This window comes from Pristiophorus japonicus, chromosome 5 (genome assembly GCF_044704955.1).
Source record: "Pristiophorus japonicus isolate sPriJap1 chromosome 5, sPriJap1.hap1, whole genome shotgun sequence".
Classification (NCBI taxonomy): Eukaryota; Metazoa; Chordata; class Chondrichthyes; family Pristiophoridae; genus Pristiophorus; species Pristiophorus japonicus.
Window position 1 is genome coordinate 26,878,207 of NC_091981.1, and position 16,505 is coordinate 26,894,711.

A 16,505-nucleotide genomic window follows, 5' to 3' on the forward strand; every position below is an offset into this window, starting at 1 on the left:
AACGATGACACTATTATTGACTGTGTATTTACAGTCAGTATCTGCACATGCCCGTTCCTAGCGATTACTCGAAATTATCATCGGCTACGTGCTTCACGTGTGATATTTGATCTACAAAAATAATTGGCACATTCGCTATACTCTTACCAGCTATCCCAAATATCGATGCTTGTTTTTGACTAAAAGTTGATTAACCACTGTTCATCTTATACAATAAAATACCCCAAAACTAGATCGTGAGATTCCTAGAAAATTTACTGAGATGTTATCTCTCCCTCTCTTCGTTACACACATTTTGAAAACGAAAGTGAATTACATATTCTAATTGCTGTACAATAGGTGAGGATGTTTTGTGTAAAATCATCTTTTAATCAAGAAACCCAATCGTATTGCACTTCAATATTCTCAAAGTTTGTCAGCATAACTCATTGAGCGGTAGTTACAGCAGGAGTCTTGACACAGGCAGATGGCAAATTAGAAATGCACGGATTAAAGTGTGAGCTGCATTAAAATATGAATAATTTGCTTTGCTTATAAATACAGTCAGAAAGTTGCTTTCCTGTGCACCGAGCGGTGCTATCAGTTACGGCCAATCCCTGGGGGTCCTTCATTGTGGGAAATAGGGTACACATATATTTCTATATATATATCCGGAATCCAACGTACCTCAGCGCACGTCTGCAATTTTGTGTCTCGGCCACTCATTTTTAAAACATACCAAAATGTAAAGGCACATAATTATAATCGAATCAAAAGCGGAGCCGTGCGCTGATCGCAGTTAAAATAACGCGGGTTGCAGCGTGGGGTTGTGCCTGCCATTTACGAAATGTCAGGAATGAAATCTGTTTAAACTCCACACCTAGTCCTCGGTTCTTAAACACACGTGTGTATTCAAAACAAACTACAGGAATGGTGTGTAAACAGTTAATCACTGAACGGCTCCGTGTCTAATAGAAGCGATTAGCCCAAAGTGAACACATTACACAGCCCTATCCCAGTGACCTCAATCACGTTAGTTCAAGCAAATGAATTGCTGTGCAAAAAAGGCAGTTGATTTTTTTTTACCTCATTTTAATTAAAAAGTCCAAATTAATTCTAAAGTAGATCACGCTTCAAATATCACTGTTTTTTTTTTGTTGCAGTTGGTAGTCTTCAATATTGGAGATTGTAGAATACATTTGTTTAATGGCGCAGGTTTTGCGGGCCGGGGGGATTGTCTCCAGGGTTTCTTTAAACGTCTAGTCAACACTCAACCAGCCCTAATAAGGTATAATATGCGCTCAATAAATCTTACTGCTGCCAATGCTCTTGTGTATTGTTTGGGAGGCCTGTTGGTTACTGTAATGGTCTCCTCTTATTTTCTGCACGGAGTTAAATAAATATTCCCAAATATAATACAGTAATATGATTTAAAGCTATGACACTGGTGTAATAAGCGCTTCCAAGTTTCAACTTAAAAATTTTAGATTTTTTTTTAACTGCATGATGGGGCTGCAGGGTTGAAATTCGTCACACTGTCTTTGGAGGACAGTAGTATAAATTTATTTGTTCCAGATTGATTTCTGTCTAATCTTATAGCACAGGTTACTGGAGGCTGGAGAGGGGCGCCTTTGGCTAGGCCCTACCTGGCTGCACTTCAAGGATTTTTTTTAAAGGCCAAAATAATAACATTATCAATCAATACAAGTACACACCAGCCTTATTTGACACTTCCTTGCGATAGAAATGTAAATGAAAAGGCCTTGATCTTCAAACTTCTGTTAAACCTGCCTGGAGTTTCTGAGGAACAATATAACTTCTCCTGATCTTCGTCTAAAATGTACGTTTGAAAAATTCAGAAGGCAGCATAACAGAATGGAGGAGTTTTATATATATATATATATAATATATATGCGCATTTCAATCCATCCCGTGTAGGCCGGCAAAAGCGAGCTGATGAATTTGATTTTTTTATTGGAAATTCAGGGTGTGACTGAAGAACCAGCTGCCGGTAAGTAGAATTTCAATCGGGTGATAATTAAAAAGATTGCGCATTCTGCAACTATAAAAGTAAAAGTTTCCATAAATTTCATAAATCCTAGAGTGCAGCTGAATTTGGCCAACTTTTAAAGTAAGTGTATGTCGTAAACTTCACATAAAAAGTATGCTCATTAAAACAAATGTTCTATTTTGCAAAAACGTTACTTCAAAAAAAAGCAGATATAAATAGCAGAATGCAAGCAGCGGGTTTAGAAAGAAAAGAAAATTGGTAAGAATTCCTGTCTTTCCGCAGTACTTGCATTCCTTTAGCAAACGCGCCAGATCAAATGGGGCGCTGAATTACTAGTAGAATGTGAAGAAGCAAATGGCAAACACGTCCTTCACCTTCACAGCAAGGTGGCCGAGCTTTGAGCATTACAACATCATCTTTAAGAAGCGGTGGATTGGATTTATTGGGACCACCGAGCTCCACCAAATTGTCGTGTGAGTTTGATGTCAGCTTTTATAAAAGAATCCACAGGTGATTATTGTGTCTTTAAATCACTGCCTGGTGGCACTAATTTGGCAGCAATCAAGTAAGAAAACAATTGCAATTATTGTCTAATTGTTGTCTTTAGATAGCAGAGCCGATAAGGGGCAGTTTTATCCGAAATGCCAACTGCGGCTGAAGATTATGTGCAAACATTTGACATTCGGCACCTTTCTCTCAGCTACTACTTCTAAAACAGCCAGAACCGAAAGACCCCGCCACACATTTTGAGATTGAAATATTTTGGGAAGCCACATGAACCTAATCCAAAATCCTATTCATTAAATTGGTAACTTACGCTGCCTTTCCAGATCAGCAACATTTGGATGGACACACACACTCTCTCTCTCTACCAATGATGGAGCCAGAAGTTGCAAAACAAAATTTGACACACTGAAGACTGTAGTTTGCAATAGACGTGGTTAGTACTAGAATCGAATTGTAATTTATTTATAAACAAACAATGCAATGCCTTCAGAATACTTTCAACAAAAGGAGAAAAGAAAATCGCGGTATACAGTTTCCCTTTTTATAATGGAAGGTGTAACATCAAGAAAAAAACATTCGAGGGAGCCTTTAGAGTCACTTGCGGGGAGTTTGGTCCATATTAAAAAAAAAGAATATCCTACTACAACTTAAAATAAATTACTATAAGACATTTACATTTTATAACAAGTCCAGGTAAGCTTGCTGTGAATTTTAATAGATTTGACACAAACTTTGTAATATTTTAAACAACTTTGTTTTGCAAAATAAAAGCAACTTACGTTTCATTTGGAGTAACACTGTCCTTTTAACCAAATTTCAAATGGGATTTGTTTTCTGTTTATATACATATATGAAATAGATATATAAACATGGGCTGTTGCTTGTGTATGAAAGAAAAAAATAATAGTTTGTAAACGTTTTTTTGTGTCAGTACTTGCTGCAGTCATACACAAACGAACCTGAGGTGCGGTAAAGCGTCTGGGCCGCAGGAAAGGACATTTGGCAACTGCTATTCCCATTGACATGTGCAGTACTGACGGCAGGATTAGTTAGGCCGATTCGCTGCGATTCAAACATTTCTCGGACCGAGTGGAAGTTCTGCTGCTGTCCGGGATACGCGCTGCCAGCCAGATGAGTCAGGTCGCCGGTCTGGTTGAGGTACCAAGAGGCCAGGCGCCCTGCCCCGTGTCCCTCGTGGCCGTTGCTCAGACCGTGGCTTAAGGAGGAAGTGGCGGTGGTGGTGGGAATGGAGTAGTCTGGTAAGGTCTCGTCCACCGCGTTGGCGGTGGCCGGCATGTGAGTGGACCTGTCCCCGGAGTAGAGGCTCATAGCCTGCATGTTGCAATGGTAGGTCCCAGCACTCGCGCCGCCACCGCCGGAGGTGATGTTCTGACTGCAGGACGAGCTGTAGATGGAGGGCTGGCTGGAGGTGTAGCTGAGGGATATGGAAGGAGTTATACCTGTCCTGGAGGAAGCGATCAGGCTGGGGTTGAGTTCGCTCGAGTTGTGGGGCGACCCCCTGAGAGAGGTGACAATGTTCTCCACGCTGAAGGTCTGGTGATGGTGCTCGGGGTTGTCCAGGCTCATGGACCGAGTGGACGGGATGCTGTGGGGGCTGCTGCTGGATATGCTGCTGCTGTCAGGGCTTTCGATCTTCGGCACCATGCTCAGGGTGGGAGAAGCGGCCAGAGGAGGGGACGGGGCCCCATTCTCAGTCTTAATCTCCTGGATCCTCATAGGTTGAGAACTGGCGGTCTTCTCCGACTCCTGAGCCTGCTGCCTGGGCTGGGAATCTTTGCCCTGTCGGTCCTTTTCCTCTTTCTCCCGCACGGCGTCTTTTTTCTTGAAGCGTCTCCTCCTCCTCAAGAAGCTGCCATTCTCGAACATGTTGTAGGAGTCCGGATCGAGGGTCCAGTAGCTGCCCTTGCCGGGCTTCTTGTCGTCGCGGGGCACTTTGACAAAGCACTCGTTGAGAGACAGGTTGTGGCGGATGCTGTTCTGCCAGCCTTGCTTGTTCTCCCGGTAGAAGGGGAACCGCTCCATAATAAACTGATAGATCCCGTTCAGCGTGATCTTCTTGTCGGGGGCGTTCTGGATGGCCATCGTGATGAGGGCGATGTAACTGTACGGAGGTTTCACCATGTCCTTGGGTTGGGGCTGGGGAGTGTAGTGTCCATAGGATCTGGCCATGCCGGCGGCGTACTGTTCGTGAGCCGGATGCGAGTACATGCTCATTGGGGCCGGCATCCCCGTGTAACCCGGAGCGGGTCGGTAGTAATTCTGATCGCTGATATAAGGCACAACTCCCAGAGAGTTGGGACTCGACACTGAGTAGCGAGCTTGCATCGCTGCCTTCCGCCCTTGTGCTTTTTGCAAAGCCGACTGTTTTTTGCCCCCCTCTCGCCGAAATACCGACACACAATGCAAAAGAGAGAGAGAGAAAATCCAAACTTTTTCCAAGCTTGCACAGAAGTGCTCCAAAACTTTTATTTTCTTTTTCTTTCCGCGGGGTGGCAGACTGAATTGGAAAACTTCTGAACTTTGAGCATCCGTCACTTGACAAGACTTTTACGCAGTTAGTTTTTTTTCCCAGCCGCAGCCCCTCCCCGAGGCAACAGTGTCCAATTGAAGTCGCTGCCGCCCCTCGATTGAACACCAGTTGCTGCTGTTTCTGGCCACACACACACATATCGCAAACCTAGGTGGCGTCTTGCTGCCCCATCCCACTTCTAACACCAGCCCCCATTCCAGTCCCAAAGGCACGGCACTTAAAAAGGCAATGCCCCCTTTCTGGAAATTTTCACCCCTTCCCTACACTTACTTTTTTTTTGCTTTCCTGTTTTTAACGCTCTACTTAAATTGGACATTTAGAGATTATACTGTTGCTAACCTGGGTTTGTGAAGTGACAAAAATAAATAAATGCGAAGATAGCTTTGAACATTATTGAAATAAAAGTTTGCAGTTCGTTCGGTGTAAAAACAACAAAAAAGCTCTGCCCTGTAGACAAAATAAACAAGTGCGCCAGACACAACACACAAGTAACACTTTGGCGGCAGGTTTCATTTATAAAGACTATTAATAAAAAATTGATTTTCAACTCTTTAATAAAAAATCTTGTTAATATTTCGCTATCCCCAGTTGGAGTTTATCCTCGCTTTTAACTTTGAATTTTGAAGAGGTAAAGCCGCCGTTTTAATTTCAGCGGTTTGTGGGTATCGCAATGTGGGAGCTTTTAGTCTAAAGTGTGGAACCTACCTGCTCACTGAAGTGTGAAATATGTCTGCACTACTGATTCTCCGGGGATTCCTCACACCACAGCATGAGAATGAACACAAAATGGGCAAATAATTGTCAAGTGTAAAGTTTGCAACGCTTCACATTAGAAATGGAAACAACTTAGGCCGAAGCATAATTTTTAAAAAACCAGATGAAATATTAAGATCCCGTTGAAACAGTTGGATATGGTATTAAATAAGTTCAGTAGCTACATTAATTGAATCAATTTCTTAACTCCTGAGGTGTGACTCCATTTGCAGATGTGTAAAAGGGATTTGTTCTCTCCCTCGTTGAGCCAAACGGGATTGTGACAGGCTGTGAGCGGAAAGTGTGATTCCCAGATTCTTTGGTGTCCATCGTCGGACTCTTAACTCGCACCTAGAAACGTGTTTGCGGCTCGTCGCATCATGACCAATTTCGTTAGCTATCAACCAACAGATCCCGGGTGCTGATTTTTTACCTTTAATTTAATTAAGATTTTTAAAAATTTGAGACAATTCTTGAATTATAAACACTACAATGTCATCCTCTCTATCAATCGTGGGCTGGTTTCTTCACGCAAAGCCGATTTTGTGCGTATAAATTTATCAATGTGAAAACTGGAACGTTATCTTTAATATATACCGCTAATTAATGGTTGGCGTCTGTGGGGAATGCATTATAACAAATACTCGATCATGAATTGTTATTAGGAAACTGAAAAAATGTCTGTTCCTTGCAGAATACTGCAAAATCCAAGACGAAGTTAGCGTTTAAGAGAATCGATGGTCCTTTTGAAATATCCATATATGGATAAAATTGTCACTTTTATATTAGACACGCCGATTTTCTCGAATTGAATTTATATTCTTAAGTTGGAATCTGAAGGTCTGATCATTGAGTGCTGAGATGCCCACACCTGTAATCGATTAGTTACTGAGAGCTAAGATACCCCACACTTGTAATCGATTAGTTACCAATAGCAAAGGAGTCTGTGTCAGCTTTGTAATCAATTGCAAATTCCAGGTCACCCCCAGAATTATTTGCAATTTATCGCAAAAGATGTCTATAAGATGCTTTGTACCAATCAGTTGAAATTACTGGAAACTAAACAGCATGAACACAACGATTTATTTCTCATTTGAAAGAAAACTCGAGGCATCCGATCATTTTACAGTCGCAAATATGGCCAATTCAAAAAGTAGATAAATAAATAAATGTGCTGTACATTTAGAGAGTCCTGGCCCAGTGAGCACTCTGAGTTCTGATGGATGCATGTGGATATATTTTGTAATACTTTTGCCTGGAATGGTTTTAATTCCGCCCCTCGTTGAGTGCAGTTTTGCTTTCGAAGTGAATCTGCTGCGTGGGTACAATGCGATTCATTGTATTCCTATCGGGACACTGCAGGTGGACCTGACATGTTCTTTGGGCCATTCTCCACACATGAAGACCCCCAAATGAACTTTGTTCCACCTCAGGCTATTTGTACAGCAAGAGATTTGCTTCATAATCCTGCCTCGCTACAGTCAAAAATCACATTTTGAACTGAATCAAAAATCCCCTTGATTTAAAAAATATATATTTTAATTGTACAGTTTGATTATTTTCGGTATAACAGACACTTATGGCAAAAACGTTGTGCTTAAAATAATAGAATACAGTCGAGGTTTAAAACATTCACTTGGTGTGTCTAATAACCTTAACACGGATAATCTACAGATTCCAGGTTATTCTGAAATACATTTCATTGCTGCTAATAAATACCGTTTTTTTTTCTATGATACAGTTGGCGGCATCTTTTTTTTACTAGTGTTATGGTTATATATAATGGTTTATTGTGATAAAATATTACAAGGACAAGCTGCACTGATATAACTCTGCTGCAAATACAAACCTGCATGTGACCAGACGGCTCTAAGTTATGTCGTATAGTAAATCACAAGTGAAAGTAAGGATTTCAAATTCCTGCTGTGTTTTGGTATCCGTGACGCTTTATTTGTATTTGATACGGTCTACCGGGGACGTCTAAACATGACATGAGCTCGACACTCAGTGACAATGTAAGTTTAATGAAGCAATCAGTTTCATTTCATGGAATTTATATTTAACCAAATTCAGAAGTTAAACAAACTGGGCGGAATCTCTTGTTCCAAACGTTCAAAAATGTTTCCTTCTAACGGTTTAAGTCTCTTCATAAAATGTAAAACGTGAGGTATATTTCTGTAGATTAAACGCAGAATAGAATTATAACAAAACAAGGTGAAGCAAAGCTCATGGAAATGATTGTAACGGACCGGTGAAACCGCCGAAGGTAGTGCCACCTTTCCTGTATCTCTGCCGAGCTCTCTCTTCTGCAGCACCTAATTCTAGTTCAGAACATTTACTGTAAAAGTTCTGTACAAATACACAAAAATATTGAAACTCTCCTACTGTTTGACTGAGGGCAGCTGGCAATGATTTGCTGCCCCTTTAAGCAGTAGCCGCTGGATGGGAAAATTCCACACTCTAATATTTTTAATGATTGTTTATACGCGGTGGTCACAGACCGGGGATCCAGACCACCGCCACTATTGGTCATTGTACAAGACACTGACTTTTTCTTTTTAACAACAAGATATATAGCAAATTAAACCATTAAAAATGTTTTAAAAGTTTATTGTCGGTACATACATCTGGGCAAAATACGGCCAACATTATCAAGCCAAATGCTGCTTTTACGTATATATACATATATAAGATCCATTGCGCTTTGCATCATTTTATATATTTATTATACAATGAAAGGACTTTAAATTCGCAATACTTTAAATAACAGAACACACACACACGTTCGGATATAATAATGTTTCAGAATACTTTATACTTTGATAATTATATATGTTTATGCAGAGTGTTCGTTGTGTGAAATATAGGGTGGTGGATGGTCGGATTTATTTACTTACACTAAGTTCGGCTCTTTGTTCCCATAACTCAGAACCTGATAAAAATCTCAGTCTGCTCTGGCTGCTTGTGTGAACTACATTTCGATGTTAGGCATGCAAATGAGAGTTGATCCAATACTGTAAAAATAAACTTCAGTCTAAACTCAAGGAAAAAAAACGCTGACCTGTAAAAGATCAAGTTAATTAGAAGTGCGCTGGGCACACAGATACAGTATTTAAATGTAATGTATATGTGCTGTACTTACGCAAGTCATTTTCGAAGCAAATATAGAAGGAACAAAGAAAGTCTTAAACTGCAAAAAAAATCTCCTACTTTCTGTGAGAGTAATCGTAATATAAGAAGTTCTATATGATGCCAACAAACCTGATATTTTTGTTGCGATTGAGACACATAGAGCAGCAGTAACTACTCTTTTATACTGCACTTCGTTAAAGACACATTTATTCCAGTAGTATGTGCGGTCGTTATTTTATTTTTATTATGATATGGTATGGAAAATTATTGAGCAAGAGACTGCTCGTTACGGAGACTGGCAATTTACTAATCCACAGAAGCAAATCGCTTCCCAGAATTGAATTGTTGTAGCATTCGGAGAACAATACCTTGCGTGAAATGCATGGCCAGTAGAGATGAAGACACGAAGGACACCTGGACGCGTGTGACTGCCCAGATTGAACGACTACAGCGTGTACCCCGGGCGCCCTCTGCAGGACTTGAAGGTTTCTGTGCCATCCGATGCCTTTCAAACCCACCAGTTCAGCAGTAGCCTGCGTTGAGCCGCAGCTCAAAATCACACATTTAAACGCATTAAAAGTTTTAATTATCTTGTATTACGAGCATAATTATCATTAAAATGTTATATACAAATCCTGAAACACGATCTAATACAAAATAAACTTTAATTCCACCTTTCAAAACTGTGCGAGTGCTCGATGCAACAAGATGTACAACACTCTTAAAAGATTCACTTATTCACTGAAAGTAACGTTTGTACAAAAACCAGATTGAAATGAACAACTTAATTTGGTTTCGTTGCATTTCAATTTAAATTCCAATTACATTTTATCTAATATTATCAGTCCAACTCCCGGGATTAAGAGCTAACATTTATTTACATTTGTCCTGGTTTATTCCGATCACAAAGTGATTTGACAGACGTGTCGTTTACAGGATCTGCAGTGAATAATCATCATCAACAATGAAAGTATAACACAATGATAATACTTACTTCGTACAGTGTCCTTATCTGCGAAACGTTTCAAAGCGCTTTACTTAATGAATTACACTGAATGTTAACAATGTGACCACATGTTAAATTAAACACTATGGGGGAAAGCGGCATTATGCAAGAATTAAAAAATAAGTGTGATTTGACTGTTGTAAATTCAGTATTTTTAAATTGCTCACAAAATTTTAAATGAAGAACCATAGGTTTCACAAGGAGTTATGCTACTTATTGAGGCATCAATGTATACATCTGAGGTGCGATAAACAGCGGCGTAGTTTATGATTTTGCACAAACAAGTGTACAAAAACACGGGAACAATTAAATGCGGCGCCACAATCTTGTATTTATGCTGTTTGCTGTATAAATCTCTGCTCCTTCCGGAGACTCAGAAATGACCTCTGAACACAATCTCCCCACCCCGAGAGGTTAAAATATATGCAAAATGATTACGAAACGAATAGTTAACAAAACACGTTTGCTTCAGAGAATATAAAGACTCATTTTTGACAAAAGGACACACTTGTGTTACTGCCTGGGATCCGACCGATTACGAATGTCATCAACCTCCAGCCCTGAATTTCTTGTCACATTGATGCGCCGAATGGACCCGAAACTCTGGCGTTTGACGGAAATCCCCGCGTTTCTGGTGGTTGGAGAGATGCTACGTTTGTTCAATAAAATGCTTTTCAAACTCACAACTGCAATATACTGAGAAGAGTCTGGAAGAGGCGAAAAGAACTAACAGATTCCTGTAGACCAAGAGGTTTTGTGCATTTTCCGAGCTGCGGGAGTCGGGCTGACTTTTGTCGCGTGACTTCTGGCTGATTTCGAGCAGAACAAAGAATTACTATATTAAAAAAAATATTTACAATCAGAGGGATATAAAAATAAAGGGGCGTCTTATCACAGACTGAATGGAAATACTTATGCTAAAACATATACACTGGCAAATTAGACATTAGATGAATTTTGTACATTATAACAACGAATTACTTACTTCAAGTTACATATTTACTATTTTTAATTTAACATAAAACTAGTTTTCTGACATATGAATAGTTCTCCTTGAAAGGGGAACAACTATTCATATGTCATAAAACTAGTTTATGTTAAATACTCTCACAATTAAAATATATCAGTATATATATATATCCACACTGATATATATCTATGCAAAAGCAAAAGCTTTATCTCTGATATATATATATATATCCACACTGATATATTTTAATTGTGAAAGTACTTAAAATCTGTTCCCTGAATGAAAACAATTGTTTTATAAGAAGTCAAGATGCTGGCTTCAGCAGTTCAAACTCCGAGGTACACAACGAAAACTCGTTTCTTGGGATTAGGGATTGTTTTATTTTATGTTTTAAATATATATTCAAGTATTTCCCGGTGTATATGATTAAACGCGGTGGTGCGTTGCAAAATTACACCAAGCAGTCAGTCAATAAACTGACCGGTCCCACAGTAGCTGAATATTGCATTTCATCACTGCCACTGGATGCGCAGTTTGCATCCAGGGATGTGCCCACGCCTCCACTTCAGGCATGAAAATGCCATAGAACTACAAACGGAGAACGGTTCTTAAAATCCAATTTGCTAACCTGAGCTTTATCTCTGATCACTTGTGAGTGCGACTGGGGCGTGGAGGAAATAGCCTGTACCCCGAGATCTTTCCGAAAATACCACTGCACAAATGCATAGAACGTACAATACAATAATGTTTGTTGTGAAGCTCTTTATCAGATTATTTTGTCTCGGGGTTCATGTCTTCGGGACCCCCCCATCCCCGTAAGGGATTCGCATCCTTTAATTAGACTCCGGCCACGCCTTTGTAGGCCAAATTGAATTCCTTACATTACATGTTTTAAATAAATAAGATTCTGTTAGGTATCGTCGCCTTTGTAAAATTCGCAAACAATCTAGGTATTATAAATAAACAGGAATTTCAACAGAGCTGGGGTTAAATTAGCTCATCGATTGCGCTTTAAGCATCAGGGTCATGAACTTTGAGAATTCTGATACGAAACACCCAGTGAGGGGATATGTGTCAACAACACCCAGTGCGATCTCACGTATTGTCAGAGGAAGGAGTACACATCCACCCTATTGCGCAAACAGCAGCACCGATACTGTAATTATTCCCAACATGAATGAATTGTCCATTGTCAATCTGCTCCTTCAGCGCTCTGAACCGCTAAATGGCACCATCTAGTGGGAGTCAGTGTGTGGGCAATGAGAACACCACGACATGGTCAGACTGGCAGTGCAGGAGGTGAACCCGCTCCCCGGTCTGCAGTCTGGAGAGTTTGGATAGGAATATTTACAGGTGCCAGGTCGCTTTTATGTCTGCTGAGGGGCTGAGCTCATCATCAATGGCCTTTTGTTCAACTACCTAACACTCTTTTTTTTAAAAAAGACGTCAAATTAAACTTCAAGTCTACTCACATTTTAAGATGTTTTATGGCCAGTTGCAGTGAGTCGGAGATATCTCTTTTAAGCGCCTACACGAGGATCCGAGAAGAAACGAACACATCATTCATTTCCACATCCCCAAGCCCCCACATGACTTGAATGAGATCAACGTTTGCAAAATACTTTTCGAAATCTGGGGGGGGGGGGGGGCGGGGGGTAGAGAGAAAAAAACGATTGAAACAGTGGGGTAGACGCATGCGCGACCGCAGACACGTTTTGAAACATATAAACTGGTAAAATATTATGGGCATGATTGGGAAAATCAAGATTGAAGCACGGCTGACAGTGTAATTTAAACTGTTATAGTCTGGCAGGCATTCAAACCACTCCGATCTCTTTGGACCCAGAAAAGCCATGATTGCAAACATCTAGTTTGCTTGGACATGTTATCCTTGGATTGCGATTATGCCGAGATCAAGGCTTTTATGTAACGAGAGTCAGCTGAAATTGTGCATTGGAACCGTGCGCTTACATTTGATTTATAGTTTGAATCCAATTGGTCTTTGCCCAGACTAGACAGTACTGCACACCGCAGAATCGCCGTGTAACGCTGGCAAGTGATGAGAGACTTTCTTGCTTTTACTTCACTTTTCGTTAACTGCGCCCCTCTAAGACGTTGGTGAATCTGAGAAAGCACAGCATTGTTTGTTTTGGTTGCTTTCGCTTATCCAATCTTGACGTAGGAAAGTCACCGCTCCAACGGCATAAAGCAGGGCTGGTCCCTTGTTCCTGCCATTAGGGGGAGGCGACCGTCAGATGTTCGCTTTCATCGAACGTGGATTGAATAAGCCCTCAAGAAAAGCCTTTATCCTCAGTCAGGCAAAATATGCGTTCCAAATTCTGACGCAAGCAGTAAACGTAGATGGAACAGATGAATCACCCCGAGCACAGGTTCGAGAAAACAAGGCCACCCTGTGTTCATCACTAACCAGTTATTTTAGGGATGGTGAAAAGGTCACTATATAAAAGAACAGGGTACGCCCTTTTGTGAGATGCATCTCCCCAGCCCAGGCTCGGAAAGGGGACAGCTCATCATCATCATAGGCAGTCCATAAGAACATAAGAAATCAGAGCATGAGTAGGCCATATGGCCCCTCAAGGCATTCAACACGACCATGGCTGATCCGATCATGGACTCAGGTCCACTCCCCTGCCCGCTCCCCATAACTCCTTATTCCCTTATCGGTTAAGAAACTGTCTATCTCTGTCTTAAATTTATTCAATGTCCCAGCTCCCACAGCTTTCTGAGACAGCGAATTCCACAGATTTACAACCCTCTGAGAGAAGAAATTTGTCCTCATCTCAGTTTTAAATGGGCGGCTCCTTATTCTAAGATTATGCCCCCTAGTTCTAGTCTCCCCTATCAGTGGAAACATCCTCTCTGCATCCACCTTGTCAAGCCCCCTCATAATCTTATACGTTTCGATAAGATCACCTCTCATTCTTCTGAATTCCAATGAGTAGAGGCCCAACATCCTCAACCTTTCCTCATAAGTCAACCCCCTCATCTCCGGAATCAACATAGTGAACCTTCTCTGAACTGCCTTCAAAGCAAGTATATCCTTTCGTAAATATGGAAACCAAAACTGCACGCAGTATTCCAGGTGTGGCCTCACCAATACCCTGTATAACTGTAGCAAGACTTCCCTGCTTTTATACTCCATTATCTTTGCAATAAAGGCCAAGATTCTATTGGCCTTCCTGAACACTTGCTGTACCTGCATACTAACCTTTTGTGTTTCATGCACAATTACCCCCAGGTCCCGCTGTACTGCAGCACTTTGCAATTTTTCTCCATTTAAATAATAACTTGTTCTTTGATTTTTTCTGCCAAAGTGCATGACCTCACACTTTCCAACATTATACTCCATCTGCCAAATTTTTTGCCCACTCATTTAGCCTGTATATGTCCTTTTGCAGATTTTTTGTGTCCTTCTCACAAATTGTTTTTCCTCCCATCTTTGTATCGTCAGCAAATTTGGCTACGTTACACTCGGTCCTTTCTTCCAAGTCGTTAATATAGATTATAAATAGTTGGGGTCCCAGCACTGATCCCTGCGGCACCCCACTAATTACTGGTTGCCAAGACCAGCATGAACCATTTATCCCGACTGTCTGTTTTCTGTTAGTTAGCCAATCTTCTATACATGCTAATATATTACCCCCAACCCCGTGAACATTTGTCAAATGCCTTCTGGAAGTCCAAATATGCCACATTCACTGGTTCCCCTTGATCCACCCTGTTCATTACATCCTCAAAGAATTCCAGCAAATTTGTCAAACATGACTTCCCTTTCATAAATCCATGTTGACTCTGCCTGACCGAAGTATGCTTTTCCAAATGTCCCGCTACTGCTTCTATAATAATGGACTCCAACATTTTCCCAACCACAGATGTTAGGCTAACTGGTCTACAGTTTCCTGCTTTTTGTCTGTCTCCTTTTTTCAATAGGGGTGTTACATTTGCAGTTTTCCAATCTGCTGGGACCTTCTCAGAATCTAAAAGTGAGTTTTTAGGTGACATAGAAACATAGAAACATAGAAAATAGATGCAGGAGTAGGCCATTCGGCCCTTCTAGCCTGCACCGCCATTCAATGAGTTCATGGCTGAACATGCAACTTCAGTACCCCATTCCTGCTTTCTCACCATACCCCTTGATTCCCCTAGTAGTAAGGACTTCATCTAACTCCTTTTTGAATATATTTAGTGAATTGGCCTCAACAACTTTCTGTGGTAGAGAATTCCACAGGTTCACCACTCTCTGGGTGAAGAAATTCCTCCTCATCTCGGTCCTAAATGGCTTCCCCCTTATCCTTAGACTGTGTCCCCTGGTTCTGGACTTCCCCAACATTGGGAACATTCTTCCTGCATCTAACCTGTCTAACCCCGTCAGAATTTTAAACGTTTCTATGAGGTCCCCTCTCATTCTTCTGAACTCCAGTGAATACAAGCCCAGTTGATCCAGTCTTTCTTGATAGGTCAGTCCCGCCATCCCGGGAATCAGTCTGGTGAACCTTCGCTGCACTCCCTCAATAGCAAGAATGTCCTTCCTCAGGTTAGGAGACCAAAACTGTACACAATACTCCAGGTGTGGCCTCACCAAGGCCCTGTACAATTGTAGCAACACCTCCCTGCCCTTGTACTCAAATCCCCTCGCTATGAAGGCCAACATGCCATTTGCTTTCTTAACCGCCTGCTGTACCTGCATGCCAACCTTCAATGACTGATGTACCATGACACCCAGGTCTCTTTGCACCTCCCCTTTTCCTAATCTGTCACCATTCAGATAATAGTCTGTCTCTCTGTTTTTACCACCAAAGTGGATAACCTCACATTTATCCACATTATACTTCATCTGCCATGCATTTGCCCACTCACCTAACCTATCCAAGTCGCTCTGCAGCCTCATAGAATCCTCCTTGCAGTTCACACTGCCACCCAACTTAGTGTCATCCGCAAATTTGGAGATACTACATTTAATCCCCTCGTCTAAATCATTAATGTACAGTGTAAACAGCTGGGGCCCCAGCACAGAACCTTGCGGTACCCCACTAGTCACTGCCTGCCATTCTGAAAAGTCCCCATTTACTCCTACTCTTTGCTTCCTGTCTGACAACCAGTTCTCAATCCATGTCAGCACACTACCCCCAATCCCATGTGCTTTAACTTTGCACATTAATCTCTTGTGTGGGACCTTGTCGAAAGCCTTCTGAAAGTCCAAATATACCACATCAACTGGTTCTCCCTTGTCCACTCTACTGGAAACATCCTCAAAAAATTCCAGAAGATTTGTCAAGCATGATTTCCCTTTCACAAATCCATGCTGACTTGGACCTATCATATTACCTCTTTCCAAATGCACTGCGATGACATCCTTAATAATTGATTCCATCATTTTACCCACTACCGATGTCAGGCTGACCGGTCTGTAATTCCCTGTTTTCTCTCTCCCTCCTTTTTTAAAAAGTGGGGTTACATTGGCTACCCTCCACTCCATAGGAACTGATCCAGAGTCAATGGAATGTTGGAAAATGACTGTCAATGCATCCACTATTTCCAAGGCCACCTCCTTAAGTACTCTGGGATGCAGTCCATC

General features: G+C 41.3%; 1 protein-coding gene across 1 annotated transcript; it reads right to left on the reverse strand.

Annotated features, from left to right (window-relative positions):
- Window positions 1–2,948: 2,948 nt before the first annotated feature.
- Window positions 2,949–5,021, reverse strand: foxc1b (forkhead box C1b). Its single transcript, XM_070879822.1, has one exon. The coding sequence runs from the start codon at window positions 4,841–4,843 to the stop codon at window positions 3,425–3,427; it is 1,419 nt and encodes a 472-aa protein (XP_070735923.1). The 5' UTR covers window positions 4,844–5,021; the 3' UTR covers window positions 2,949–3,424.
- Between the last annotated feature and the right edge of the window lie 11,484 nt (window positions 5,022–16,505).

Coding starts and splice junctions, on each gene's coding strand:
- foxc1b (XM_070879822.1), bottom strand. CDS start 4,843: ATGCAAGCTCGCTACTCAGTGTCGAGTCCCAACTCTCTGGGAGTTGTG.